The sequence below is a fragment of the Periplaneta americana genome, chromosome 3, assembly GCF_040183065.1.
Source record: "Periplaneta americana isolate PAMFEO1 chromosome 3, P.americana_PAMFEO1_priV1, whole genome shotgun sequence".
Classification (NCBI taxonomy): domain Eukaryota; kingdom Metazoa; phylum Arthropoda; class Insecta; order Blattodea; family Blattidae; genus Periplaneta; species Periplaneta americana.
The window spans coordinates 152875611-152903322 of NC_091119.1; the positions used below are offsets into that span (position 1 = coordinate 152875611).

Consider the following 27712-nt stretch of genomic DNA (forward strand, 5'->3'; position numbering starts at 1 on the left):
TATGCAAATAAAATTATTTATTTATTATTTCCCAATGGCACAGGCTGACAAGTCATTTTCTCTCTGGTCTCCCAGTACAAGCTTGTGAGATTCTTGTGTGAGCTTGTGCGTTTCGTTTTAGGATTGGGCAGTGCAGGAGATGCTGATCGTTCATAACTTTTTTCTAGTCATTTCACAAGATACATCTGTTGGTCTGGTAGATGCCTATCTTATGGAGGTGACGCGCCAGATAGTCATGTCCCAACGTCAACCTGAATCCTGCCCTTTATGTTTTAATTCTGTTGCGAGTTCATTTATATTTTTTCATGTCTTCCCTCTGGCTGCTTCACAATTTTCTTGGATATGTTCTATATGAAATTCAGTTTTGATTTCGTTAACCTTCCTTCTTAGATATGGTATATACGGTAGTTTATTATTTATTTATTTATTATTATTTATTTTTGCAAGTTCATCTGCTATTTTGTTGCCAAAGATGCCGAAGTGTGATGGTAGCCATTAGAAAGCTATGACTTTGTCCCCCCCCCCCCCCCGATGTTTTAACGATTTGTTACAGTCCATGACAGTTCCATCTTCTGGTGTTTGGTTGCATTATTGGAATCATAATCATCACAACAGCCCTTGGTCCACAGACTTCTTTTTGAAGTTCCTGCCAGGTAAGTATTTTTAGTCGATAATTGGTTGTCATATCTTATTACATATTCTGCCCATTTTAACAGTTTTATTTTTACGTAGGTTATAATATAATGATGCATTATTGGAATGATTGGTGTTATTTTAGAATGGTCACTGTTGCATCTGGTAGCAATATGCACTTTCTAATAATATAATATTGGAGAGAAAAATAGCTAGCTTTAAAGATGTTGAATTCTAAAGAAGCAAGTGAGACAGAGAACTCATTTTCAGTGGCAGATTGTAAGCTATCATTTACAGTTCAGTCATCTTTCTTTGAATTTTCGCACGCACGCACGCACGCACACACACTATCTCTCTCTCTCTCTCACTTACTCCCTGTACCTCTCCCTCTGCTCTCCCATCACAATCTTCCATTGTCTCCCACACTACGACAGCTATTTTCTATATGAAACATGGGTCATATACCTTACAGTCACTAAATAAATCAGTGTATGTGTGTGTGTGTGTGTGTGTGTGTGTGTCTCAAGTTAGTCACATCATAAATACAGAGAATAAAAATGTAACTTAAGAGGAAGACAATCACAGTGGAAACATATTTAGGCCTACATAGTCACTAAACAAATCAGTGTGTGTATGTGTGACAATAATAATTCTGCTGTCTCAAGTTAGTTATATTATAAATAGAGACAATAAGAATGTAAATTAAAAATTAATGTATCACAGTAGGAACATATTTACATATGATTTTCGTACATAAAAAGCATATATTGTTAACATGTGTCAAGACAGATTAGAGTGAACGCAATTTTATGAAAAGGGAGTCACTAAATTTCAGTAATGAAATTGTTTTAGCCAAAATATCAAGAATTACAAATGAACAGATAATAAAATCCTTAGGAACATTACTTTTGGAAAGTAAGAGAAAAACGAATGAGGGAAATAAATAAATTAAAAGGCACGTAAAATAAATTTTAAAATATATGTGTGCATATAATGTAACAAGGTCATCTATGTACATATAAAAATTGTGTGTTGATAAGTGGGTCAATGCTGTCATTCAACATTGTAACAGATTGAAGCTAAATAAATAAGTAAGTAAGTAAGTAAATAAATAAATAAGTAAATAACTGAGTGAGTGAGTGAGTGAGTGAGTGAGTGAGTGAGTAAGTAAGTAAGTAAATAAATAAAAAGCTACAGTTTATTGGATTACTAATTTTACTTTTAAATATTTGCATTCAAGTCTTACTTGAGATTGCTGATCTGCAGATGATGTTCCTTTCCTTCTTCCTTGCTGAATTCAACAGTCTCAAACAGGTATGGTTTGTCAGATGATGCGAGTTTGTAGCCTACATAGTAGCCAAGGATTTCACCGTTCCACTCATCTCTCTCTGGGGGTTTCCATGAGATCTTGAGGGTGTGCTGATCTTCTGCCTCCACTTTCACTGCTGTTGCTGGGCCGCTGGGTGCTAGAATCAGAGTCCAGTTTACGAACTTAATCAGTGTCACGAAGATGACGTATAGTACTTTCTCATTAAATGTTTCATGTACTGTGCAACAATTCGCTTTTCATCATATTGTGAATGATACTACAGTGTCAGTTCATTTTCTTTAGTTATTATTTAAAAGACTTACATAAATGAAAACATTTACTAATCTACTCAAATAAGACAGACTTTCATTTTATGAACTGCCAAGAAAGATATTGTGGCTCCATGCTGGAAGATTCTGGTTGCATCAGGGAGTTGCGCACGCATTTAACAAGAAGGAGGCGCAGGGGAAACGGAAACTCGAGCTTCGGTAGGCGCTGTAGCGCGATACGGAGTGAGGGGAAAGAACTACAGGATGGCGCGGAGCGGAGAGAGCAGGGGAAACATCTAGAAGCGTATTCCTCTCGAAAATTCTGTAAGCCACGCGAATCAAAGATTCCGGAAGTTATGGCATAATAAATAAAAGTGCGAGCAGTCTTCAGTCAGCCTTCGAATCTTGGACAGCAGCGAGAAAGGTGGACCTGAGTTCGACGTGCAGTGAACTTGAGTGAGTCCGTAACTGTGGCAGCGTCCAGGCGAGTGCGACGCGTCTAGAAGACCTGAGTTCGATGTGCAGTGAATTTGAACAATGAGCTAGAAGCAAATTGTGAACTGAGAACTGACAGTTTTATTCTGCACTTAGTGCTTAGTGAACATTAATTGAAATTAGGAGTACATTGTTCTTCTCAATAATACACGTGTATTGTCATTGTCGTCGTGTGGAGTGCAATAACGACTATTGTGTTGCTATGTTGAGTGGAATACCCATTGTTGTAGGGTGAATTATTAAGAATAAAAGTCACATTGTTGTCGGGTGTGTGGTGGTAAAGCAGAATAAAAAGTTACAGTTGTGTAAGCATAACAAGGGAAATTTATAACTAGTGGCTGTTAATTCTTAAAGAATGAGGAATTATCTACGTAAATCGTCACTTGGCCACAGGGGATAAAACAGCAACGAATACTAGAAATAATATGTACATAAAAATTAATTTTTCTCACAAATATTTTTTTTTCCTCTCATAGTAATAAAATTATATGCTTTCATTTGTCAGTAATAGGTACAGTAATACAAAAAACATTAAGAAAATAGTCTCATTTCATTAGGACTGATAGGACTGATTCACCATTGTGTGTTTTTGATTTCAAATAAACACCCATTAATTATTCTTCCAATAGCTTTGAAGAAATCGTTGTGTGCATACAGCATGCCAAAAACCACTTTTTCAGTATCAGGAATGGAGAAAATCTCCAAATCAATTTTTACAGCATCATAATAATTTCTCTTTATAGTACATCGTAAAATGAAAAAGTAAAAGTATGTTACTTTATGAAACAACTAGCAATAATATCATATTTATATGGCCAGATAGAATATAAGAAAACAAACTTATATGTAGATAGATAAATAAAATAATAATAAATGTATCTACATGCAATAATTCATATTGCATAATGACTTTATGTGATTTATTCTTATGGTATTTTTCTTATTAAATTTCACAATGGTATACGATTGTCCAATATTTGTCAAACCTCTCTTTACAGGATTCTCTTTTACATAAAACTTAGAATCACTGACATAAACTTGCCTTCTTCTGCAGTGATGATGGTAACTGTGTCAGATGGTTCTGATGCTCCAATTTCGTTTTCAGCTACAATACGGAGATGGTATGTAGTGGCAGGTCTGAGATTAAATACACCAGCGACAGTCTGCTGTCCAGGTACCAAAACTCGGTCGATGTCTGCTTCCCATGTGCCTATATTTCAAAAGGTAACAAACAATACGCTTGTAATGTGGAGATACAATTTGATGACATTCAAAATAAACGAAATACTTCAGTTTACATCTGATACAGGAACAAGTCACACGGTATTTGCAATAAAATTTGAAAATTAATTTACTTTGACTTTTATACATAAGGATAATTAGGTAAGATATCGGTATTTTATTTCAAAGGACTTACACAGAACTTAATCATACCAATAAGAAAGCCTATGGCACATGATATCTGAGACGTGTGTTACTACAGAGTGTTTCAGTGGAATATCCCATTTTTAATTAGCTATAACTCAGCATCCAAAGGTGATTTTTAAATTCTAAGTAGGCCGCATTGAAATGATGCATGAATTTTTTCAGTTGGTTATTTAACGACGCTGTATCAACTACTAGGTTATTTAGCGCCAATGGATTGGTGATAGTGAGATGATATTTGGAGAGATGAGGTCGAGGATTCGCCACAGATTACCTGACATTCGTCTTAAAGTTGGGGAAAACCTTGGGGAAAAAACCAAACCAGGTAATCAGCCAAGCGGAAATTGAACCCATGCTCGAGTGTAACTTCAAATTGGCAGGCAAGCACCTCAGCCGACTGAACTATGTTGGTGGCTGCATGAAATCAGGATTTCAATGGTTACCAGCAGATGGGAGATTGCCTTCGATACATCGTCATAATGTTCATTGTTGTTACATAACCATTCATCTCTCAGGTTGTGTAAATAAAATACAACAATATGGGTATCAGAAAATCCTCAAGTGTGCCATGAGATATCACTTCATACAGAAAAAGTTGGTGTGTGGTGTTCAGTATCCAGTACAGGATCAATGAATATTTTCTTTGAAGAAACTGTAAATACTGATGTGTGTAACTTCGTGAAGAAGCTAGATAATATTGAACTTACACAGGGATTATTACTATTTAATACGAGAAAAATTCGTACCGACACCGGGAATCGAACCCAGACCTCTCAGCTCTGCGCGCTGAGTGCTCTTTCCAACTGAGCTATGCCGGGACATGATCCACGGCGCCGGCCGAACCCCTCTCGTAATGCTTTTACGGCCTCACTGTCTGCATTTGAGATGATACACGTCATATATACAGGAGCGCATATTTAAATGACTTTATGGCCATATTCAACATCAGTCTCAAATGCAGGCAGTGAGGCTGTAAAAGCATTACGAGAGGGGTTCGGCCGGCGCCGTGGATCGTGTCCCGGCATAGCTCAGTTGGAAAGAGTGCTCAGCGCGCAGAGCTGAGAGGTCCTGGGTTCGATTCCCGGTGCCGGTACGAATTTTTCTCGTATTAAATAGTAATAATACATATTTGCTACTTCCAAGCAGTCGTGTAATATTCAATGAGGTGGGCGAATATACAAAACGAATATGTGATGTATTAACTGTTAGCAGTTGTCACAAACTGATGTTGAATATGGCCATAAAGTCATTTAAATATGCGCTCCTGTATATATGACGTGTATCATCTCAAATGCAGGCAGTGAGGCCGTAAAAGCATTACGAGAGGGATTCGGCTGGCGCCGTGGATCGTGTCCTGGCATAGCTCAGTTGGAAAGAGCGCTCAGCGCGCAGAGCTGAGAGGTCCTGGGTTCGATTCCCGGTGCCGGTACGAATTTTTCTCGTATTAAATAGTAATAATACATATTGGCTACTTCAGAGTAGTCGCGTAAAATTCAATGAGTTGGGCGAGACCTCATACAAAATGAATATGTGATGTGTTACACAGGGATATTTTAACAGGATAGTGCCACATGCCACACTTCTAATGAATCCATGGCACACATCAGCAGCTTCTTCAAGGACCATGTTATCTCATAACATTTGTAGCCTCCAAGATCATCAGACTTGATCTCAGCGGATTATTTTTGTGGGGCTATCTCAAGGAAAGAGTCTACAGAAACAGACCACGATAAATATTACAGCTGAAATAAACAATATCAACGTAGACATGTTGAGGAGTATATCTGACAACATGGTGAAACAGGCAAAAAAGTGTCTCCAAGAGGAAGGGGGACACTTCCATCACATCTTTTAACTGTAAGTTATTTTCTCATATTACTTACACTTGGTTATGTTAATATTTTGATGTTTAGTCAAACAATAGACCCATTTAAAAAGTGGGATATTACACTGAAAAATTCTGTACTAAAATAAAATAGGTGATGACAGAGGTAACAAACATATATTTTAAAAAGAATATAACCAACTTCACATACCTATGTCAGAAAAAGTGTTAAACAGAAATGTTCTACAAGAAAACTTACCTCTTGAAATCTTGTACTCAATAAGGTAACGCTTGATTGGAGAATTTCCATCGTAAGGAGCAGCCCATGAAAGTTGAACAGAGCGTCCAGATTTATCCAAAACTTTCAAACCATAAGGCACTTCGGGCACCTCTAAAATTGAACAATATATACCATCATAAACAGAAACGCATACAGATACATTTAATGGATATAGTTACAGAATTGAATATTATAAAAAAATATAATCCTTATATATATATATATATATTCTTTAAATAAATCTTAAATGAATGGCACTATATCAATACCTGAAATAAAGCACATTGACAATATTTAAACTCATCTTAATCTAATCGTAACTCAGATAAACTCTTTCAAACAAACACATAATTAAATTAGTCACGATGGATTTAATTTTGTTTTGTATAAAAATCTACAATCATTATCAATCCGTTACCATACATTATTTATGCATAACACGACTGAGATAAATTTTATTCACTTATTTTCATCAATGACATTTAACTTCTGTATTCTGTTAGTTTTTCTAACCAAACCACAATGCATATACTGTTTCTTGCACCATATTGTATGTTCCTTTCATCTCATATAGTTTCTCATTGCCTGAATAGGAATACCTTGCACAATCATGTTGATGCTGGTATCGTCACTTCCAAATGCATTTGTAGCCACACAAGTGAAGAGAGCAGAGTCACCACGTTCAGTTCGCTTAATGCTGAGGTCGGAGAGAACACCATTTGGCAGAATTTCTTCTCGAATCGTGTATCTATTTACAAAACAAAACAAAAAGAATGTCAAACTATCAACGGAGCACTATGCTCGGAGGGAAAAATACTGTTATTAATGGTTTTAAACCAAGCATCTGGTGTTTTTATTCCACATATAAAGATTATAAAACAAATTATTTATAAAGTCCAAAGTTATAAGATCTATATTGCACAGAAGCGAAACAGGAAAAGATGTATTTTCACCAAGAAACATGATGAGATTTGTGCTGAACTATACAGGGTGTCCCATTTATCTTGTGCATCTATTATAACTTTTTTGGTTGGATAGGTATGGGAATTTTTGTTTTTGAGCATTATGTTAAAACGAGGGGCTAACATGAGTGTGGAGATTTGGCGCATGTAACTACATTATGGTACAAGATACACGTGATGTCATCAATTTTTCAAATAGCACTACATACTTTAATCATGTTACATTGATTACACATATCAAGATGAGTTCAAAAATGTATTCCAATGTGATAATGTTATGATTTGAGAGTCACAGAAGATGTTCCAAATGGTGACCATTCACATTAATGCACATTCGAAGTCATTCCTCGAAAGACCGTATGACTGCCCGGCATGTTGCTGGCTGAATGGACACACAAGCCTGTCGAATGTGTTGCTGCATGTCATCTGTTGTTGTCAGAATGTTCTGGTACACACTGTCCTTTACTGTTCCTCACAGGAAGTCGAGTGGCGACAGGTCCAGAGAATGTGCAGGCCACTGTACGTGGATTGTGGCGTCGACAGTTGTGGTTTGTTTACATGTTAGACAGCAAACACACAACACACGACGTGTACAGATGTCAGTCGTCTTTCATTTTGTGTAAGTTAATGCACAAGATAAATGGGGCACCACAACAAACGACAAATTCTGATGGCATTCATTTTGCATTTTGTTGTTATTGCTTGGGAAGATGACATTGTGATAAATTTTTGAACTCGTCTTAATGTGTGTAATCAATGTAACATGATTAAAGTATGTAGTGCTATTTGAAAAATTGATGACGTCACGTGTATCTTGTACCATAATGTAGTTACATGCACCAAATCTCTACAACCATGTTAGCCCCTCGTTCTAACATAACTCTCAAAAACAAAAATTCCAATACCTCTCCAAACAAAAAAGTTATAATAGGTGCACAAGATAAATGGGACACCCTGTATATTTGAATAAGATGTCTTGCATAATCCTCCCAAAAAAAAAAGGTAATAAAAGGGCAGAGATTTCAAAGAATACTATATAAAAACTCATGAGAGTCAATGATGATTTCATAATATGTAAAAAAATATCTATGACAGCATTTCGAATAGTAGTTCTTATCATGGTTAGTGTCTATATTAAATATCTTTAGGTTTCATATTTTTATTAGTTTAATATTAGCTGAACATATACATACTATATATACAGAAGGTTCTGTCATAGATTCTGATGGAGCTGGAGCAGATGGAACTTGTCAATTCTTTTCTTCTTATAAGAATATTGGGGAAAAAACAATACATTTTGATGGAGAGAAAGAAACTATCTATATGTACCTTCGAAACTTATTCATTTGGCTACAAAATTGTAAGAATACTGTCATATTATCAGATCTCAAAGCAACAATTCGGACAATTGCTTCAGCTGCTTTTAAAAAAGTCAGATAGACAGAGAGAAGTGGAGAGAGGGGAGAGGGGAAATACAATGCATGATATAATAAATTCAGAACTTGAATAAAATTATACTTTTACAATGAATTCCGGCTCATTGTAAAACAAACAGAAATGAAAGGGCTGATAAGTTGGCTAATAATCTAAAATTGTAAAAAATGGGAACAGAGATTACCATATAAATCCATCAAGCGAATAACAAACAACGAAAACCAATCACAACTTTAATTTCCAACTACTAGAGTTAGAAACAATTCTAGTGGGATACAATTTTTGAAGAGACCTAACTTAATTCCGGAACTACCTCGAAAATTTGCTGTTGCCATATTTAAACTTATCACTGGCCATGAATGCTTGAGTAAACATCTCCATAAAATTGGCATTCTTGATTCATCAAAATGTCTGCCATGTAGAAGAGAATGATTTCGATATTAGCCATTATTTTGATGGCTTGAATTCAATTTAGCATGTGCTAACAAGCGACTCAAGAGTGTATGTCGAACTTTTTTAGTACTTTTTACTACCTACGAACGTTTTGAATATTCTCACTGTATATGTGACGTTCTAGGATAATATGTTTGATATTATTTCTTGCAATTTTACACTTCATTCACAATTCACTCTCTCATTCATACTTAATTTTATATTTTCTGTCAGTTTGTTTATTATTATTATTATTATTATTATTATTATTATTATTATTATTATTATTATTATTATTATTATTATTATTAAAAACAAATTCCACAGTTCAAGTATCAGCAAACATTAGGCTATGCACAATAATGGTACAGTACCTAGTCTGCTTCATTTGTCCATTGCATTGCAACAAAACGAAATACAAGTACAACTCTATGTTTAAAAATTAATAAAAGAAATGCATTGCTCTTCTTCCACTGACATGGGTAAAACACAATATTACAATTTATCAGATTAGTCAGAACTTGCCTGTTGTCGCTCTTTGGGTCAAGTCGCTTGTCATTCATGTTCCACAGGATTCCAATTGGTTTTTCACCACGAGCTTCGCACTGCAGTACTGTAGGTTCTCCACGGCGTGATGTCTGGTTCCTTAGTTTGATTTCGAAATGTGGAGGAGCTACAGTCAAAATGAAAAACAAAAATTAAAAGTCCTTTCCCTTTTAAGCAAATATTACTACTCACAATCGTACAAAGCAATTGACGGAAATGCCCACCTTGTACACTGATGAGAATAACAGCAGAAAGTCCTGAGCCAATACCATTCACAGCCTCACATAAGTAATAGCCTTCATTTGTCTTCTGGATATTGTTGATGGTAAGAGTTCCGTCTTCCACCTTGATATTGGGATTGTTAGGCTTCAGATCCTTGTAATCACCAGGCGTTTCCCCTACATGAATTACAATCTAATTAATGCATTAGGCTCAATACTAATACCACTTCAAGACTTACAAATAAATTTTCGATGAAATGAAATCATTTAACTATTATACATCATGTGAACAAACAAATATGGAAAAGCGTAACAATGGTTTAAATGTTACGTAATTATTACGCAATACTATACTGTAATAATATGATTATTCGTAAAACTGAATGTAGTATTAATAGGCTTATATGCAAGCCTAATTTGATATAAAAAATGCGGGGTTGCCAGGTGTCTCAAATCAGAATAAGGGATAGAAACATACAAAATCTCGAGGTGTAGGGTCTAAATAACCTAAACCATTCAATTAAAATAAATAGCATTTGGAATCAATTATTATTAAGAAACGAATTGTTATTTACTAATAGGTAATACATCCATTTAGATTTTACATATTGAGTTTTCAAGATCAAATTTAACAATTATATTTGTCACTTTCAGACGCCTTCTTCAAGAAGTTTGCCTACTTACGTAATTTAACATGCTTGCAAAACTTTTTGCAAGATATAATAGAAAAATTAATTTAATCCAACATTTTCCTTTGTTACACCATTCGAATATTTGTTTATCAAGTTGGGTCATTTCAAAATTATTTGAGAAAACACACTGTAGGCTGGTGTGATTAAATAAAAACTTGCAAATTTGGCACTTTATTCCCCACATTCTTGAAACTGCCAATAATGTACGTCTACTATTAGCATCCAATTTATCACATTTCTTACAACTGTAAAGAAACTTTGATAACACAACATATTACTCAAATTTCAAAGCCAATACCAAATTACTTATAGTACCGGTACCTATCAAAAATGAGTTGTTATTTAACACCTTTATCTAATACCAGTATCTCAATTTGTAAGAATGGACTTAGGTAAGGAAAATCAAATTAAACCATTTCTCAAGATAATCTCGCACAGTTTAAAAAAATCTGTAAACATTTTACTGGTAATAATTCTAGTACATACCTAGCTGCTATTTCTCAAACTGCGTAGGGCTAAGTTTAAATATACGGTACAATGGTCTTCCATGAATGAATTATAATAGGCAGAGAATATTTATCTCACATACAAGACTGTCCCTGGTAGCCCTCGCCTAATAACGTTATCATAAACTGCTTGGAAGTCTGTTATTGCCACATTTATTAGTCTGTTACTATTTCTTGATTGCTGACCTTCGATATTTCGTTAAACTTTCAGACATCATCACAGAATACACTAATCCTGTTCTTCCAACAATGAAATAAGAAGGACAATTAAACAGCTCTAACTTAATGAAAAACAATGTCCGAAGTGCAATCACAATTCAGTAACTGTTAAAGTAATTTTTAACACAAATATCTCATTTCCAATATCCAAGTAATATCTGATATACCGTATATAACTTTATTAATATGTAATATACATACCAGCTGCCCGCTTCCATGTAACCTGAGGCCTGGGGAAACCATCAGCTTTGCATTCAACTTTAGCATCACTACCTTGAGCAAATGCTTTATCAGTTGGTTCCAGAATCCACCTTGGTGGCACTGCAGGCAAAGCACAGTTCACATCAGTCATTTCCATTTTTGTAAACCAAGCATTTCCTAACTTTTAAAATTATACTAACATATTTAAAACTGGTTAATTTTTTAAAATTAAATTACTATATTGAAGATAATTTGTTTTGTAAATTAAGTTTCTAATTACTTCAAGTAACAAGATTATTCTTTCAATCTATATTTCAATAGAATTGTTACAAACTTGATCAACAAAATTTACTTGACTTTAATATTAACTAATGTATTTTATTATCATCTATTCAAATTTAACTTTCATTTTTTAAACATTGCAATTGTATTTTTAACTCACAATACTTAGCACGACTTTCAACATAATCATACTCTGAAAAGGCTCAATCTCAGAGTTTTCACAATCTGTGGTGTCAGTATTTTCAGTAAATTATACCTACTCAACATGGCAGACGAAACACTCGATTACGTAAATTTAAATGTTATAAAATACTGACTAAAATAAATTTATAAAACTGACAAAACTTGGGTGAAAGTGGTTAGTTTACTGGCCAAGAATAAGGTTAATAATTTTAAAAGTAGTTCCTTTCTTTTCACCTACACTGAATAAAATGTATAATGAAATGAACAATTATTTATCTGTTGGAAGAGGAATGAAGAGCATAGAGACATAATCAATGTGTAATTGAATATTATAATTCATCTGCCATGCAATAGGTTTCGCAATTTGTATTTTTGTATCTGTAATAAATATGCAATTAAGGTCATCACATTTAGGGTCTATGTAACTTAAAGAATCAACAAATTAAATTTTATGTTTTATTTAATGATGCTTGCAACTGCTGAGGTTATATCAGCTTTGCCGGTGTGCTGGAATTTTGTCCCACAGGAATTCTTTTACATGCCAGTAAATCTACTGACATGAGCCTATCGCATTTAAGCACACTTAAATGCCATCAACCTGACCTGGGATCGAACCCGCAACCTCAGGCATAGAAGGCCAGCACTATACCAACTGTGCCAAACCAGGCCAACAAGAATCAACAATATCATCCAGTTAATATGACCTCTGTATAAACTTCAGGTTTAATTAGTGAAAAGATACGAAGATACAAATCAGTGAATCTTTTAGTGCCAGCTTTTAGAAACTGTAATTGCTGTGGTCTTCCATATTGTTTTTCACTTTATAGAAAAAAAAAAAAGTACTAACAAGAAATAAAACATGCAGTAACAACAGAAATAGTAAAGTTAATGTATTTAGTTTTAATACTGTAAATGTTATCAAAATGTTTAAAATTAACAACAAAAAATCTTGTTACGGTATGTATTTAATTCTCCTCGTACATGTGCATATTGAAATATAAGCTGGCAGCAAATGCTACAGAAATCGTCAAGTACTCTTAAGAATAATAACATGCTATGTTTAAATTGCAAATTAGTTTATTGGGACATTCTATATTGACAACTATAATTATAAAAATTCAATTTTTGAAGGAGTAGAAACGATACCAAAAAAGGGGAAAAGGCAAAAATAATTGTAATTTTACAGTCTGAAGAATTGTGAGAAAGAACCATGATTACTACTAATTTCACAATTTGGGACATCTGGCTGACATCTACGGCTGACCACTAGGAACCAGAATACAACAAAGCAGAGGTTAAATTTAAAATAAAATACAATATGATTTGCGGAGAGAATTAATTAATTTTAATTTTAGAAATAATCTTTAAACAAGTTCAAAGTATGGAAGTTTAATAGCTGAATAATTTAGGATCATTTTATAACTGGAGTATTCCATGACTAACAAAGACAATCTGATTAAGATAATTTGTTTTGAAGACCAACATTGTTTTAGGGATATCTTCTCAAGTATGTTTTCACTCTTTTATTCAAATGCCTCACATTTTCAAGGAATGCTTCAATTTTATTAGATAATTTATTATGTTTTTGTACCGTAAGTGGTTCCTTAAAAGCCAGTAAGTAAGTGGTAATTTGTATTTCATTATATTTACACTACGAACTCACCTTATGAACTTTTATACATACTTATATAAAACAAAATAATGGGATTCATAAGATTAACCTTTTCAATGACATTACTACTTCAAATAAAAAATTAACAAATGTTAGGTAGGGCCAAAAATTAATCTTTACGTAAAAGAAATTAACATAAATAAAAAAATAAACTGTAATACTCTTAACATTCTATTGTAGAGAATATTTTGAGAGTACAGGCAAGGTAAATGACGAGCTTTTATCCCCTAGAATACATACACGTGAAGGTTTAAAAATTCTACTAATTTTGATATGTTACTTCTACTGACACCATGTCATCTTTTAATTGAGCCTTTTCAAGGAAAAAGACACATATTTTTGCAGCAAAATCTCTTGCATTGTAAGACTACAATAATAAATGGCAAGAAAAAAAATGTGATTTTTCTATATTACAAAGTTAAGCTAATTATCCAGAGCTTAATATATACTGTATACATTTTTTAATTTGGATAAGAGAATAAAATATATAACTGTGTGCATCAATGTAGGCTTGTTTTGTGGTTATACACATTTTATACTTGATGTAATCATGAATATTGTTATATTGTAATCATTTTCCACATTTTTAATAACAAATAATCATGTAGAGGATTAAAATACAATATTAAAATCACACAAACTATGCAAATATGCCATACAATATACTACAATGTACTAATAAGAACAATGGATATGTTAGTTTGTCTTTATTACAGGAGCTTATTTCTATAAATATTCTGATCACTAAAGTTTAACAGAGTTTAAGAACTAGTTCGTAATGGAGAATGTTTGGTTTGAAGATTTTTATCAACTGCTAACATGTAACTTTAACGATTCTATAGTAAATGTGTGAATTTCTAAAAGGGAGCACTTTTTGTGCAGTGTATTACATTGAAGTGGACTGCTATTAATATAGATTAAATAAAACTATGTTCACCTAAACATATTAAGCTCTGGTCTCCATTACTTATTAATATAAATAATGTTTAAGCATAAATCAAACTTTACTAGCAAAGCATTACTACTGGTATTCTTATTGCATGCTATTAAGTTATCAAAGAGTTCAAATGTAAGATCTCTATGCTGAAAGATACTACTCAAAGTTTAGTATGTTAGCCAAAATGATAATGTCTTAACATTACAAACTCTGGAATCTTTGTATGCACAAGAAATTTTGCTGCAAACACTAAACATTAATGTTACATCTACAGATGTTTCAGTTTAAAAATAATGCCACGTTGTATTTATTAACAACATAATGTCTATACTTTTAAAAACTAGAATAATCTCAGAGAATAGTATACAGTTCAGATGTTACACAGCTTAAAACTATGCCTTATAGTAATTTGACTGTTATGATTAGTATGTAATGACTAACACCTGGGTGCGACAGCCCATAGAGAGCCAAGGCCGATCAGCCAACTGCTGGCTCACATCCACAAGCCTCAGCAGAGGTGAACGATCATCCAATCAGCTGTTATAGCTAATTTTCAGATCTAGGTGTTCGCTACCTACTGTAGCTTCCCAAAATTCATTATGATTCTGGGTAAGCACAGATCCCATACACTAGCAGAAATTTCATGAGGAAATTTTTTTCCCCGATTGTGATTAGTAGTAACTATGATATAAATGACAGAATATAAATTCCGGAAAGTGCTTGAATACTTTGAAAATTTGTAAGAACAGCTTGCTTTAAATTTCATCTGTAATGTTTCAATTGCAAAGAAAGAAAAAGTGCAGTGACAAAGGGGTCTTTTAATAACTTTAACTGTAACATACTTTAGCTCTAAATTACTAAATATTCTAAGTACTGTTTTAAGAACTGTTTGACAAGACCGCCAATACTTTCTTTTTAAAGTGTTTAGAAATATACAATGGCGAAAATTATATATAATTATTATTAAACACATTTTGAAGTCGAATCAGAGCTCTCCAAAGCACAGTGACCTCTAAAAACGTTGTGAGGTAGATTGATTTCAATTTTTAAACTTATTCAGACTGTTCACTTCAGGAAGGAGAGAGCCATCTTTCTGTCAGCCTCACTTTGTTGTGATGTCCATCATAACTTGAGGATTAAAAGAATGAACACAGAGGGTAGCTAGACTGACTGAAAACAAAAACAGAACACTCTGCCATTTAAATGAATTTAACAAGAAATGCAAATCGATAATTCATTAAGTAGGAATTGCACGTTTCAATCACGTTTCATGAATTAACGACATCACCCTGCTGCTGTACACTTAAACATAGAGGAAATAATAATAATAATAATAATAATAATAATAATAATAATAATAATAATAATAATAATAATAATAATAAATGTTATTTTAATAAATTACATGCATAATGTTTAATTTTATTTAGAAGTTTTCTTCATCTTCATGATTACTGAAATTAAGTCTTTTAATTGAGTTTTAATTAATTCACCATCCATGCAAACTACAATTATGTCTTTTAATTAAAATAATAAATAAAATAATAACATGCAAAGATTAAATTTCGAAATATTAAATGTAATTTTATGTTCTCGTAAGTAACAGAGTGTGCAACATACCATTGTAGTTTCAACACATGAAGCATTAACTACTTTGTAAAAAGCAAAAATTTCAAAATTAATTTCGTAATAATTACACAACTTTGTTTAACAACAAGTGTGAATATAATTTGAATTACTTCTTGCACGTTCAAATTTTAAATCTTTGTAGTCTAAAGCTTTTATAGGAGAGAATTATTTTCCCACAATCTATCTAACAACAACCTTATATTCTACATATAGGTTAAAATAAAGTAAAGTAGATGAAAAGTAAGTAATTTAATTATATTTCGTAAAAGAATATAAAATATGTTATTTTAAAACGATTTTGTGACTGTAATTATAACTTCAATATCAAGATCTTTATTTATGTGGAATGAAATTTATCAATAACGTAATTACAGTCTAATATACTTCAAAAGAAATTCTTGCATAACTGGTGATAGTTTCATATAAAACATGCATAATGACTGTATTCACCCACAAAAATTAAATACGTAATTTAAAGTATGGAGATAACACAGTGCAAGTGTCATGTTATTTTGTGTTTGATGGAGAACATACCGACTAACTCAAAATTAAATGTCCTTTGAGGCGTACATTCCAAAAAAATAGTTCCTTACGAAGTTATTTTACGTTTGCATGTCAGCAGCAGAGGGCATGCAGAATCAAATAAGCTGAGTGGCGATATATAGTGACAATAGGCTTTATTACATACAGGTTATGGTAAATCTTGAGTCATTGTTTTTGAAAATATTTACAGGGAACAAGGGAGATATAAAAATTATAACGTCATATGGCAGATGTCTTGTCAGCCAGTGGACAGGATCTTACTGGAATATGTGCATCAATAATGGACACCAAAAGCACAAAATATTGCATTATCAAACTGCATAAATTTGGGGAAATTATAAATAATTCTCAACAAGCTGTGAAACACTGAGCATGCATACAACTCTGAGGTAGTATCTTCATGTCTTTCTTATATAGAACAGGTTTCTGACAATATATATTTGAAACCTACAATGAGATTTTATAGGTACTTAGCGAACATTTCGAGTATACCACTTGGTCTTAAAAGTAATGATATATTCTTTGCTGCAACATACAGATATTAACAAAATCACAACATCAATTATAGTTTAACAAGACATTTTCAGATAAACTGAACCATCTGTAAGTACAATATTGATACATCTTAAGTCTATTTGTTAGTATACAAGCATGCACAATCATATAGATCTATTGGTAGTAACAAAGGAAGAAATAACAGAATAAATAAAACAAGCTAAAATAAGATAACATGCAAGACAGAAAATCAAACCACAAGCCTCAAAAGAAAGCTGGTGGTTTGTTTACAAAGAAATATACAGAAATAAATAGACTCAACTTAGAAGGCTAGAAGTTGGGAAGGAGGAAGGAATCCTTAAGTTCTATCCAAACCTAAATCCAGGCACATTTCATAGGGTGGATACAGGAAAGGGTAGGATTGTGCCTTGGATCCCCACACACTAACAACGATGACAATCCCGAGATGCTTCTAGCTGACATGCAAACAAATAATGTTCAACTGTAGGACACAATTCCTTACATAACTTATTGTTCCTATAACAACAACAAGAGACAGATGTGTGCCAGACTCCAATGTTCCTTGTTATTCTCTTAGTTACAAAATGCAATATTTATTCCTGGCATGCTGTTTCAATCATAAACGTTTACTTAGATTATATTTTATATTTTATGTTATAGTTACTGACAGCCATAGTGGGTGACGACATATGGAAAAGTTCAACCCATAGTTTAAGAGTGTGCACAATTATTAATGAAAGACTATCCATTCTCGTCCGACATTGTGATGACACGCCCCATAAGAGAGACTGGCTAGCACAGTACAACAAACACCTGATGATATGAAGCGATTCGATGATTGTGACATGATAAATGCAGTGTTAATGATTACCTCCACCACACAAAGAACCAGGACTCAACTATCCTGGTTTCTGCAGTGCACAAAATATGTTAAACAAGTTAATGGAGGGCAGCAACATCTGATCTTTAAACGTACACCAAGAGGAAAGGAACTATTCCGTGGAACTCTTCCCTCAAATGCACGACATATATGAGAGTTCCCATGCAACTAGATCTGAGGTTCTCTCCAGATACAACAAGAAACAGACATGGACAATGTAATCTGGTGGAGACAGCTGCACATAACATTCTGCACATGCTTCCAGACAAAGTGTTTACAAGCCCCATATGAAGGAGAGAGAGGTAAGTTGTTCCAAGATTGAAAATGCAGAACCAAGCCAAGCAGAGCAAAGCTCAGTTACTGGAAGATATGAGCAAGATGACTTCCTCTTTTTATAACCTTCAAAGTGGGCTGCCTACACATGCCTTAATGTTGACAGAACTGAAGACAGAAGTGGAATCCCGCAACAGACGATACTCATGCACTTACTGCGTACCGTGGATATCGAGACTGGCTGTGTAGTTGACAGAGCCCGCTGGGTTTCTAACAGTACAGGTGTAGTTGCCACGGTGGCCCGAACTTGCAGGGTCTATCAGCAGCAGGCTGGCCTTGCGACCCACTTTGGTGGTGGAAATTCCCATCTGAGAAGACAGTTCTGTTCCTTGGAAACTCCACGCTATATCAAGGGGGGCATCGCCTTCTGCAACGAGGCAGGTCACTTGCGTCGCCTGCCCGGCAAAGATTGGGACATCGAAATGGAAGGGGATGATCCGGGGTAAAACTAGAACCAATATAAATCGAACATCTTATCACGTACCCTTTACTTTCAAAATAGAAGAATGCAGGGTTTGATGCTGCGCCTGTATGAATCAGAGCAAGTAATGGGACAGCAAGAAGATCTTCACGAAGTCGCCGAATGGCTGGTCACCCTTTTGAATGCACAGGCCATCTCTGGGCTACGGAATGTCGAGGGGGCGTGTCACCGTCACAACTAATGGAGTGAGAGGATATAGCAACTTCAGAGCGGAGCTGGCTGGAACACAGAGAGCCTCTGCGGCTCATCTAACCCAAAAGGTTAAAGTACCATTAACAGAGTCATGCTTCATCCCACACTCAGCATACCATGAACCTCGAGACTTGTAGAGTAGTTGACGGAGCCTGCCGGGTTTCTAACTGTGCAAGTGTAGTTCCCACGGTGGCCCGAACTCGCAGGGTCTATGAGAAGTGCACTGGCTTTCCGCCCAAACTTAACTGTGGATATCCCCATCTGTGAGGAGAGTTCAGTTCCTTGGAAACTCCATGCAATATCTAATGGGGAGTCTCCTTCTGATACAAGGCATGTCACCTGCGTTGCTTGTCCAGCAAAAATCGGGACATCAAAATGGAAAGGGACGATCCGGGGTAAAACTAGAAACAAATAAACATCCCACAAAAGTAATGCCTACCCTTCACTTTAAGAACGGATGAATGACTGGCTTTGCCGGCAGGATTTGACGCAATGCAAGTGTAGTTTCCAGAATCAACAAGAGACAGGCGTGTCAAAGACAGCATCATGGTAAAGTCATCCAGTTTCTGAGCACGTCCGGTTGGTAAGAGAGATCCATCTTTGAGCCAAGTGATATCCAGAGGATTGTCTCCAGCCACAACAGTACACAACATCTTGACAGAGCCACCACCATTGATTCCATTCTGATTGAAACTGAACGGCTCAATCTGAGGTTCAACTGAGATATTAAGAAGAAAATCAACATCGTGGCAATATCAAAAAAAGAAATACACAGTATCAAGGAGAGAACCAAATTTATTCTTCCCAAAATCTGTACTCAAGAAACTAGTGTACAAACCTCTCCCAATTTACAATGCTGAATAACAACAAGGATTATTCTATCATAGAACTTAACTGCTATTAAAATAAAAAAAAATATATATACATAAAGTTTATAACTAATGGAGTTTGAACTCGATTCACTTTTAAATCTTTCATATTTATTGTACAGTATTAATTGTATTGCGCTAGGAACTTCACCTTCATCCCAATTTACGTAATCTTGTCATGACACAGTCCACCTCCTGTTTTTAATACAGCTTATTATTACTGTGTCCTACAATTATTGCGTTTCCTCTTCCAGAATCAATACTCTTTTCACTTTCGAATAATGAAATCAATTTTAATACAATTATTATATCAAAATTTAAATCGTTATGCTCTGTAATATATGTAACAGTTTAAAAGACTGTAATAGCAATGCTCTAGTTATAATGATTATGATATGCGACGTGAGATGTGCGAGGGTTATGAATCATATATAAGAGGTTAATTTTTATTTGCTGTTGACACATTATTGTTTTGAAGGAATAATGTTGTACTGTCTCAAGATTCTGATATAGCATTTCACTTGCAATTGCATAATATGTAATGTTTATTGGAAGAGACATTAGAACGTGTCAGTGAAACTGACCATGATTTTGAGAACTTCATTAGGAAATGAATAAAAATCAATATGAGAAATGACCAAGTCTCTAGAATGCTAACAGTAACTTATTTAGAAGCTGAATATTGTTATAACATGTGCGACTGAAAGAGATGGAATTTCCAGGTTTAAAACTCAGGTCAACTTGGATCAACTGTGGGACTTTCCAGGTTAGTCTCCATTGTCTAAATCTGTGATGACAGATGACGAAAACTATTGAGAAAGTAATTAAAAGTACTATTCAGCATTTTATTAGACAAAATAAAGAAAACCAGAATAGTTGATTCCTCAACGAACAATGTACCGACAAACAGATACAAGGAGACGGGATTGGAGGTATCATGCCAACACTCAACACTGTTAGTGTACCATGGACATCGAGACTTGCTGTGTAGTTCACATAGCCCGCCGGGTTCCTAACTGTACAGGTGTAGTTCCCACGGTGGCCAGAACTTGCAGGATCTATTACCAACAGACTAGTTTTCCGACCAAATTTAGCTGTGGATATGCCCATTTGGGAAGAGAGGTCTGTGCCTTGAAAACTCCAAGTAATATCGAGTGGGGGGTCACCATCTGACACCAGGCAGGTTACTTGGGTTGCTTGCCCAGCAAAAATAGGGACATCAAAATGGAAAGGCACTATCCGGGGTAGTACTGAAACAACACAATTTTTCCCAGAGGTCAGAGTGCAGGATAGAGGCAAGGGTGAGGCAAAACTAAGAAGAGTGAGGATTTTTGGATATCCATTAAGCTGAAAACAAATATTTCAAGTTTTTTTTATATTTAAAATGAGCCTTTCCAACATAAAGCACAGTTCTACAAATGAATGCAACAAAGTTGCGGATGATGGTACTTAGTATCAGTTTTTCTTAGAGGAAGCGACTGTGCATATGGGAAGAGAAGCCAGATAAGTGATAGACAACATTCAGTGGATGCACAATATTTACTGGACTAATGTATCAACAAGTCGTGCCATTGACTACGAGCGCTGCTGAATAGGAAGTGGTGCCAGCAGGATTCTTTACGATGCATGTGTAATTCCCCTGATGAGCAGCAGTGACAGGGTTCACCATCAGAACACTTGCTCGGTCTCCCAGCTTTGTGGCCATTGCTCCTTGGGGCAATTTACCAAATGTGTCGAGCTGTGTGCTCCGGAATTCCCAGGCAATATCCAGTGGAGAGTCGCCCTTTGCCACGAAACAATTCAACTGCACCACGTCGCCAGGGTTGAAGGGAATGTCACCAAAAGTAAATGGTACAATCACTGGCTTCACTGTAAGGTGTAACACAACATTTACTGTTTCTGTTTGAATGTAGACTATTACTCCAGAAGATAACTGCATATCGAAATGTATATGAAATGAAAAGATGTAATCATGTTCAAATTTTAGAAGATTTGAATCATTTGCAATAGTGTTAAGTTATCAATGTTTGGAAATATTCAAAGCAGGTAAGGAAAAAGAGCAGATAGGAGAAAGAGAAAGTCATGTAACAATGAGTACAAATGGAGTATGAACTTCTGGAATTATTGTTTAAAATGTAGTAAATATATGAAAATTAAATAAAGGTACTTGTGGAAAAAATATACATTAACACCAATTATTAAATCACCAGCAATTCCGTTTTAAACGAAAGGTACCCTATTACATAGAGAATGGGTGACGTAACTTGAAGAATAACAAACCATTGACTACCAACTGTGCTGTGTAACTTGCTGAACCGGCAATGTTTTGACCATGACACGTGTAGTTACCAGCATGGCTGCCCTTCACAGATTCGATAGTAAGAATACTAACTCGACGACCAATTTTGGAAGTTGAAATCTCCATATTTGACATAATGGCCTCCCCATTAAAAGTCCATTCTATTTCCAGTGGTAAGTCGCCATCTGACACAGTACACTGAAGAGTTGTTGATTGACCAGCATGAAATGGTTCATCACCAAATGTGAAAGGCATCATTTTTGGGGGCACTGGAACATTTAAATCAACACGCACGATGACATGCAAACCATCCACTAACATGAGGATCAAAATAAATATTTTAAAAATTTTAATCTTCAGTAAACAGTACCATTAACTTTTAATTCTGCTGTATAATTCGCTATTCCAGCCATGTTTCTGGCAATGCACGTGTACTTTCCAGCGTTGCTGGCCGATACAGAGCTGATAGTAAGGGTACTATGTCTCTCACTCGGCTGTGTGATAGATGCTCCAGAAGTCAGCAAATCACCATTTGAGAAAAGCCAAGTAATCTTAAGTGGGGAATCCCCTTTCACCACAGCACAGTTGACCATTACAAAGTCATCCGAATTTATAGGTTCATTACCAAATGTAAATGGTAGTATCTGAGGGACGACTGGAAAGGAATGTTACATGTTCTAATTTTACCGAGCCCTTAAAATGAAACAATTATGTCCAGAATCTATTAATGTATAAGATAAAGAGAAAAAAATCGTCAAATTTTTAAGACTCGTTCTTAAGATCAGATGGAGAGATACTCTGACTACTAAAGTATTTTCTCTCTATTGTTAAATGGTCATGTTCACTCCTATGTATGCATGCCTATGCAAATAATGATCATTTCCATATAACGACAGTAAAATCATAGTTAAGCAGTGGACTATTCCACCCAATCGTAGGAACCAACCTTAAAAATACATTTAAAATTGCTGTGCTCAATCTGCCTTCACTTTGTCTACACAGTTTTAACACTTACACAAAGTATATTTTTCCAATTTTATTTAATCTAATGATAACACGTTACTAACAGTCACTCCCAACAGTCGCATAGGATAACCTGACAAAATTACAAATAAAGTAGAATTTTAACAATTACATAATCCATTTTTATCAATAAATTAAAATATAAAATCACCCAACAAGCATACAACTAGCTGAAGTCTCTAGATTCTAAAACTGAAATTCTGGGGTTTGTTTATGTAATACTGCACTATAAAAGAATAAACGGACACATGAATTATCTGGAATAGATCTATATCTCAAAGCACATGTCACTAAATCATATGACTATGACCATGAAAACACATTAAGACATGACTGTTACGAAACACATTAACATAGAACAAATTAGTAAGACGGAAATCCAACATAAATTTCTTATTCTGAACTCAAACATTATTAGATCTATTCTCTTAAGTAATTTTACATATTCCACCACAAAATAATAATTTTTGTTAATCTGTTTTTCATATCTCGACAGATGTGTATTATTTTATTTTAACAATCTCAGAATACATACAATTTAAAAAATTCCGAAAAAGCTTAGAATTTCATTTTGAAAGTTAGATCACTTGCTCAATGTAAAAATTTCATCTGTTTTCTTAATTCAAACAGCAAAAGAGCATACTGCAATCCATTAGTCCAAAAAGGTAATCTAGAAGGAACTAGAGCACTGTGTTGTACAGTATTTAGCATTAATTCTAAACTTAATGCTATATATCCCTTTATGAACTGGTATTATATTATTAATATTGTCTTGAGTTATGAATCTGAAGGCACGGTAATTCTAAATTTAATGTACCAGTATGTCTTGAGATTGTACTGGTACAGATATTCAATTATGGAAATAATACAAATAATAAAAATTATGTGCATTATAATTTCATAATAATATTCCTCGAACAAAAATCTACATGACAAGGATATTATTGAACTTAACATGAAGAAACAAAATTGTATGAAAGCATAATTCAACAGTGACACAAACATTCTTGCAGGCACAGAAAATTACATTAAATTCAATGCAACCTCTTGAATTACATTCCTAAAGAGTCAAGATTTATGAGCCATGTAACATTAATACATGTAGTAAAATACCTTCCATTTAACAGCACATTATTCGACTACAGACGAAATTAACGAAACTAAGACTTCCTCCCAACATAACGCACATACGAGATTTTCACTAGTAATGCAAGGAGATAATTTGTATCAGGGGAAACAAGAGAACTGCTTGAAGAACATTACATCAGTAGCATTTCTTTTTTATTACGAGGTTCATTACGACGATTAATCAAAATAACAGAACCAAAGTGTACTTTAAATACGTAAATAGGTGTGTTCAACTACATAGCCATAAAAAACTGAGTGAGATCTTGTACAGATTGTACAACTATAATTCTAATTGCTGAAAGGTTATTTGAGCAATATATGACACAAAGCTGTGGGAATATAGCATGCTTGGAAATGCACATAGTAGTTAAGTACATTTATTCACAACAACTGGACTGAGGAGATGAGTTATGTCTCTGCAACTCATCTCTAACGTCACAGTGTACCCTTTACTATGAGCTCTGCAGAGAGGCGGTCCGTTCCAGCCGAGTTCTTGGCTGTGCAAGTGTAATTCCCTGCATGAGCAGCCTGCACAGAGCTGATGCTCAGAATCGCGCTCCTCTCACCCAGATTCACAACTGTCACGCCCATCCTTGGAGTGATGGGGTTATCATTGAATGTCCAGTGCAGAGAGATTGGACGATCTCCCTCAATAACACCGCAAGGTACTGTTATTATTTGACCAGGGTTCATTGGTCGATCTCCGAAAGAGAAAGGAAGTAGAACAGGAGGTACTGTAAATATCAATACAAGAACTAAGCTGTCTCTGACCTCTTCCACATAAAGGCATCTGTATAGCAATTGAGAACATGAAGTAATAAGATGATGACATTGTTAACCAATTTCCTATATAATCCAGTTAGCTCAAAGTATGAAAGAAAAATAAAATGTAGCATCGAAGAATAAGAAAAACAGTTCTTTGAAGAAAAAGTCCGGTTGTTTTCATTGAGACAATTTAATAATGGCTTCACAGCTGAAACAATTACATAACATTAAATACATTACTAATGCATTCTGAATTCATCATATTAGTATAATTTTGTAACTGTTTATTTGTAGTGTTCTACACAGAATGGTCCAGTATTCGTTAACATTATTTTTAAAGATATGAGACTTTATTCCTCTGAAGAATGGAACTTTTTTATAGCAAAGACTTAAGGCATCTTACTATCTTTTATTGTACAAAATCATACCAAATGAGTAATATGTGTGGTTTACGTGACATTAACTTCAGCAGATATATATTTCTCTGTGTGTCATGTTCAGGCAGCGCATATTCGTTCCCCCTCCCAAATAGAAAAGTTATCAGTTGGTAGCCTATATCCTGAAGTTTTAGGGTTCAAACTCTGACCCCAAATGCTTACGTCAGGACACTACGAATAGTATAACCTAGTTCGGTAAATAATAATAATAATAATGGAGCATGAGAACTGTAAGTGGAATTGCTACTAAATTAAAATGGTCTGTCCAGCTACTTTCTGGCCACATGAATGCACTAACACTGTGAAACTAGCACTCTACAAAATATTAGTGCTACATATGACAGAATATATAATTAGATTGCTAATAATACTAACTAATATATTATAAAACATAGTAGTAAACATGATACACTTAACTAAAGGAAGTAATATAGAAATATTGCTGTCAGAAAGTGTATATTTTATAAATTAAGTTAAATTAAATTAAGTCTAGCATCATCGGAATGGGACAAACTTGTGTTCAGACGAGGCCACTTACAAAATTATATAAAAAAAAAAAAACACAGATCAAAATAAAATGCAATATAACATGGATTGATAAATTAAAATAATATTAACACAGAAGTCTGAATGAAAATGCAACTTACTCAGTATTAGAATCAGATCACAATGTAGACGTAACTTGGTGTTTTACACAAACAACATTGACGATGGAGTGCCTGCATTGTACTATGATTCATAATCTATTCCGGCTTGCAATTCTACTCTGCTTATCCATTCACGTGACGTAATAGATGTACCAGAAGAAACTACTAGATCCGCTGTATGTTTGGGAACGGAAATGCACTGCCTGGTCATGTTATTTCGTGGCTGTCTCAAAAATAATAATTGGCTAAAGACTTCCAGCTTAATAAACAAGACAATCCTGCATTTGAAAAATTGAAACAGATGTACGAACAGATAATTAAAATCATAGTATTCATAAAAAGCTGGCCTATGAGTGAAATGATTGTTCAAGGTTAGGACATACAAAATAGAAGGCAAAATCCTCCTTTTAGTAAAGGAAGAGGGCCAGAAAGTCAGAAAATAAGAGAAAAATAAGACACGTAATCAACAAAAACTAAAACATGAGAGTTGGAAGGAAAATAAATAAATATTATATTGGCAGCTATGTACCATTTACCCGCAGCTCAGCTGTGTATGATGTTGTGCCTCCGGCATTGGTAACCTTGCAGGTGTAATTACCAGCATGATGCGATTGCACTGAGCTGATAGTAAGTATAGAGCCCGCATCACCAAGAGGAACCGTAACCACACCAGGTGAGTCACTCACCGACCAAGACACTGACATTGGTTTGTCACCTCCCACCACAGCACACGTGACAGTCATTGGCTGACCAGCGCTTAAGGGAAACTCCCCAAATGTGAATGGTAGAATCTTCGGTGGTACTAAAAGGAATCCATGGACAATGGGTAAAATTTACTTCTAATTCATCATGCAGCTTTCCAAATTCTTGAAATTAAAAAACAGGAAAAGAAAAAGAAAAAAGAGCAAATAAAGTTTAAAACCGAACTTAATACTGACATTAAGACAAAAACTTTTTCAAACATTACAAATGTGACAAAAAAAAATTATATACGGTACCCTAAGGAAGACTTCTCGAATATATAAGGGAACACTGCAGCAAATGTCTTTCAACATGACTGAATTGCAGAAAGAATGGGAGGGATAAGGTTTTGTAGTGTTTTAGTGAAGTACCATTGACAGCCAAGTGTGCAGTAAAGCTAGTATTGCCAGCAGAATTTGACGCCATGCATGTGTAGTTGCCCACATGGTACGACCTCACAGACTCTATGGTCAGTATGCTGGTTCGAGACCCTATCTTCAAAACGTATATTCCTGCTGAACTAGATGCATCAGCCCCATTAAACGTCCAGGAAATCGACAAGGGATCATCCCCTGTCAGCACTATGCAATTCTGCTGCACGATCTGACCAGCGTTAACAGCATTTTCACCAAAGGAGAACGGTGCTATTGAAGGAGCAACTGAAATCCAACCGTGACATGAATGTTGGACGCTGTAAAAGTTTCAT

General features: G+C 34.8%; 1 protein-coding gene across 50 annotated transcripts in view; it reads right to left on the reverse strand.

The window, feature by feature from the left end:
• Dscam1 (Down syndrome cell adhesion molecule 1) overlaps positions 1–27712 on the reverse strand; it is a 480268-nt gene that overhangs the window by 45500 nt on the left and 407056 nt on the right. For 34 of the 50 annotated variants that reach the window (XM_069821931.1, XM_069821928.1, XM_069821929.1 and 31 more), the window contains 8 exons: positions 21536–21835; positions 11450–11569; positions 9835–10008; positions 9590–9737; positions 6836–6984; positions 6216–6347; positions 3749–3916; positions 1880–2099 (listed from right to left, as the gene is read on the reverse strand). In XM_069821931.1, the coding sequence (XP_069678032.1) occupies positions 1880–2099; positions 3749–3916; positions 6216–6347; positions 6836–6984; positions 9590–9737; positions 9835–10008; positions 11450–11569; positions 21536–21835 (1411 nt within the window). Of the gene's footprint in view, positions 1–1879; positions 2100–3748; positions 3917–6215; positions 6348–6835; positions 6985–9589; positions 9738–9834; positions 10009–11449; positions 11570–18587; positions 18873–21535; positions 21836–27712 lie in introns of all 50 variants that reach the window. The other 16 variants (XM_069821942.1, XM_069821934.1, XM_069821946.1 and 13 more) reach the window with 2 other exon arrangements.